The following is a 2,493-nucleotide window of genomic DNA, read 5'->3' as shown; positions in this document are numbered from 1 at the left end:
GATGTTTAAATACTTCGGTTATCATATTTAAAGGGGTTTGTTACTTGTGACAACCAAAACATTTGTAAGAAAGGTTGATTGCTCGGTTTAGAAACTATACTTGCAACGGGAATTTACTCTGAATTCTAAACCATCAATCTTCAGTTCTTCAGCCCTGGACAGGTCAAATACCTAATTGTGGCTATCGATTACTACACAAAGTGGATTGAAGCAGAACCATTAGCTAGCATCTCGTCAGCTAACTGCCGTAAGTTCGTATGGAGGCAGATAGTTTCCAAGTTCGGAATCCTAGACCCCATGATATCGGACAACGGGACACAGTTTGTGGACAGGAAATTTAAGGAGTTCCTTGCCGGCTTAGGAGTAAAACAAAGGTTCTCGTCGGTAGAGCACCCCCAGACCAACGGCCAAGTCGAAGCCGCAAACAAAGTCATCATCCAGGGCTTGAAAAAGCGACTTGACAAGAGGAAGGGAGTGTGGGCAGATGAACTAGCATCGGTCCTATGGTCGTATAGAACAACGCCTCAATCCTCTACCGAGGAAACGCCTTTCCGACTTACATACGGGGTCGACGCAGTAATCCCCGTAGAGATCGGGGAGCCAAGTCCGCAGCTACTCCTGGGTGGAGTAGAGGATGCTGTGGAGAAAGACCTGGTTGATGAGACCAGGGAAATGGCATACTTGTCGGAAGCGGCGCTGAAGCAAAGAGTGGCACTCCGCTACAACTCTAAAGTACTAAGGAGGTTTGAGCGAAACGACCTGGTATCATGACGGAACGATGTAGGACTCCCCACCCCTAGGGAAGGAAAGCTGGCGGCTAACTGGGAAGGTCCATACAGAGTGAAAGAAATGGTTGGAAACGGGGCATAAAAGTTAGAACACCTAGACAGGAAGGAGGTACCCTGGACATGGAACGCGACAAACTTGACAAGGTTCTACCCCTAGAGACTGGGGCGACCACTCGTTCTGCTGATTCGATAATATCTGTTTATGTGAAATTATTGCCAGTAATTATTGCCAGTTGTTAATTTATGATATTTACTAAACAAATTCCTTTTTCATCACTACTCTCTCTTCACTTTATTTACTTACCAACTAACCGGCCTACTACGATTACGGCCTCACGGGATTGATCACCCGGGAGCCAGCCAGCCACGAGTCGGCGTCCCCAATTACAAACGGCAAAACAAACGGTAAGCAATTAGCTAATTACCGACAAAACGGTAAGCAAGCGCAAGCAAGTCATTAATTACCAACAAAACAGTAAGAAAACAATTCATTAATTACCAACAAAACGGTAAACAAGTGCAAGCAAGTCGTTAATTACCAGCAAAATGGAAAGAAAACAATTCATTAACTACCAACAAAGCGGTAAACAAGTTCATTAAACCTACTTCATAGTTCAAAGGTCTATGCGAACTATTACAGAACGCAAAACAAAATAACATAAAGTAAAGGTACATCATTTCTTCGGGATGTCAACAATTTTACCATCCCGGATAGTCTTGAAGGCCCCAAATGCAGAAGTGTCAAAGTCAGGAGAAAGCAGTTTGACCTGGGCTTTAATCGCCTCCTCGGTCCCATTAATCACATCCCTCGCCTTCTTCACTGTGTCCTTGTTTTTCATCTTCAGGTCGGCGACCTCTCCTTTCAGCCCAGCTACCTCATCCTTGGTGCTCTTAACCGACTTCGCGGCCTCCTCAAGCTTGGCCTCTAAAGTAGTAATCTTGGTCTGGGCTGCAGAGGTCTCGCCACGAGCAGAGTTGAGCTCAGACTCTAACGCCATTTCTCGTTCAGTAAGCCGGGCGACCGCCTCATTAGAGGTTTTCAGCTTCCCCTCCGAGTCGGCTATCTCCTCCTTTAAGATCCCGACCTCTGACTTCAGCTTCTCAACTTCTCGAAGCGATTGATGATACTTCCCATCAAAGGCCCCGGCCTGAGTCAAGATAGGTTCTGCCCTCCTAGCAATAGTTGCCGCCCTCAGCATGCATTGGTAGATCCACCTAGCCTGAGTGCCCAGGCACCATCATGAAAGATTTCATCAGTGCCGGGCATGAGCTATGAATCAATGAAACCCCCAGCGTCAAAATTCTTCTTCATTACAGTGAGTGACCCCTTAGGACTAGAGGTCGGCTTCCGTTTACGAGGGTTGTCGACTATCACGACATCGAGACCCTTGTTAGCCGGCTCGACCTCAGGAGGCACCACCCTACTGCTGCTTGGACCAGTTGTAATGATTGGGACGACAGGTTTTGGTGGTGGGGGAGAGCTCATTGCGCCTCGGCAGTAGGAGAGGACAGTTGCTCGGAAGATGGGGTGGCAGAGCTATCCTCACTATGACCAGGGAGGAATTGAGACATCAAATCTTTAAGTCCAGTATGTTCGGCAGCCATACTCACTGCAGCACACAACAAGTCATTAGACCGGCACACATACACACACACACACACACACACACACACACACACACACACACATATATATATATATATA

General features: G+C 47.1%; 1 protein-coding gene across 1 annotated transcript; it reads left to right on the top strand.

The window, feature by feature from the left end:
• The first annotated feature begins 297 nt into the window (after nt 1-297).
• On the top strand, nt 298-1,028 carry LOC140178665 (uncharacterized). The gene is made up of 2 exons (XM_072215879.1): nt 298-762; nt 891-1,028. Exons 1-2 carry the CDS (start codon nt 298-300, stop codon nt 1,026-1,028), a joined length of 603 nt encoding a protein of 200 aa, XP_072071980.1.
• Nucleotides 1,029-2,493: the final 1,465 nt, after the last annotated feature.

The sequence above is a fragment of the Arachis hypogaea genome, chromosome 14 (genome assembly GCF_003086295.3).
Source record: "Arachis hypogaea cultivar Tifrunner chromosome 14, arahy.Tifrunner.gnm2.J5K5, whole genome shotgun sequence".
NCBI classification, from domain to species: Eukaryota; Viridiplantae; Streptophyta; class Magnoliopsida; order Fabales; family Fabaceae; genus Arachis; species Arachis hypogaea.
Note: the sequence above shows the minus strand (reverse complement) of the source record. Positions and strands in the feature narration are given on the sequence as shown.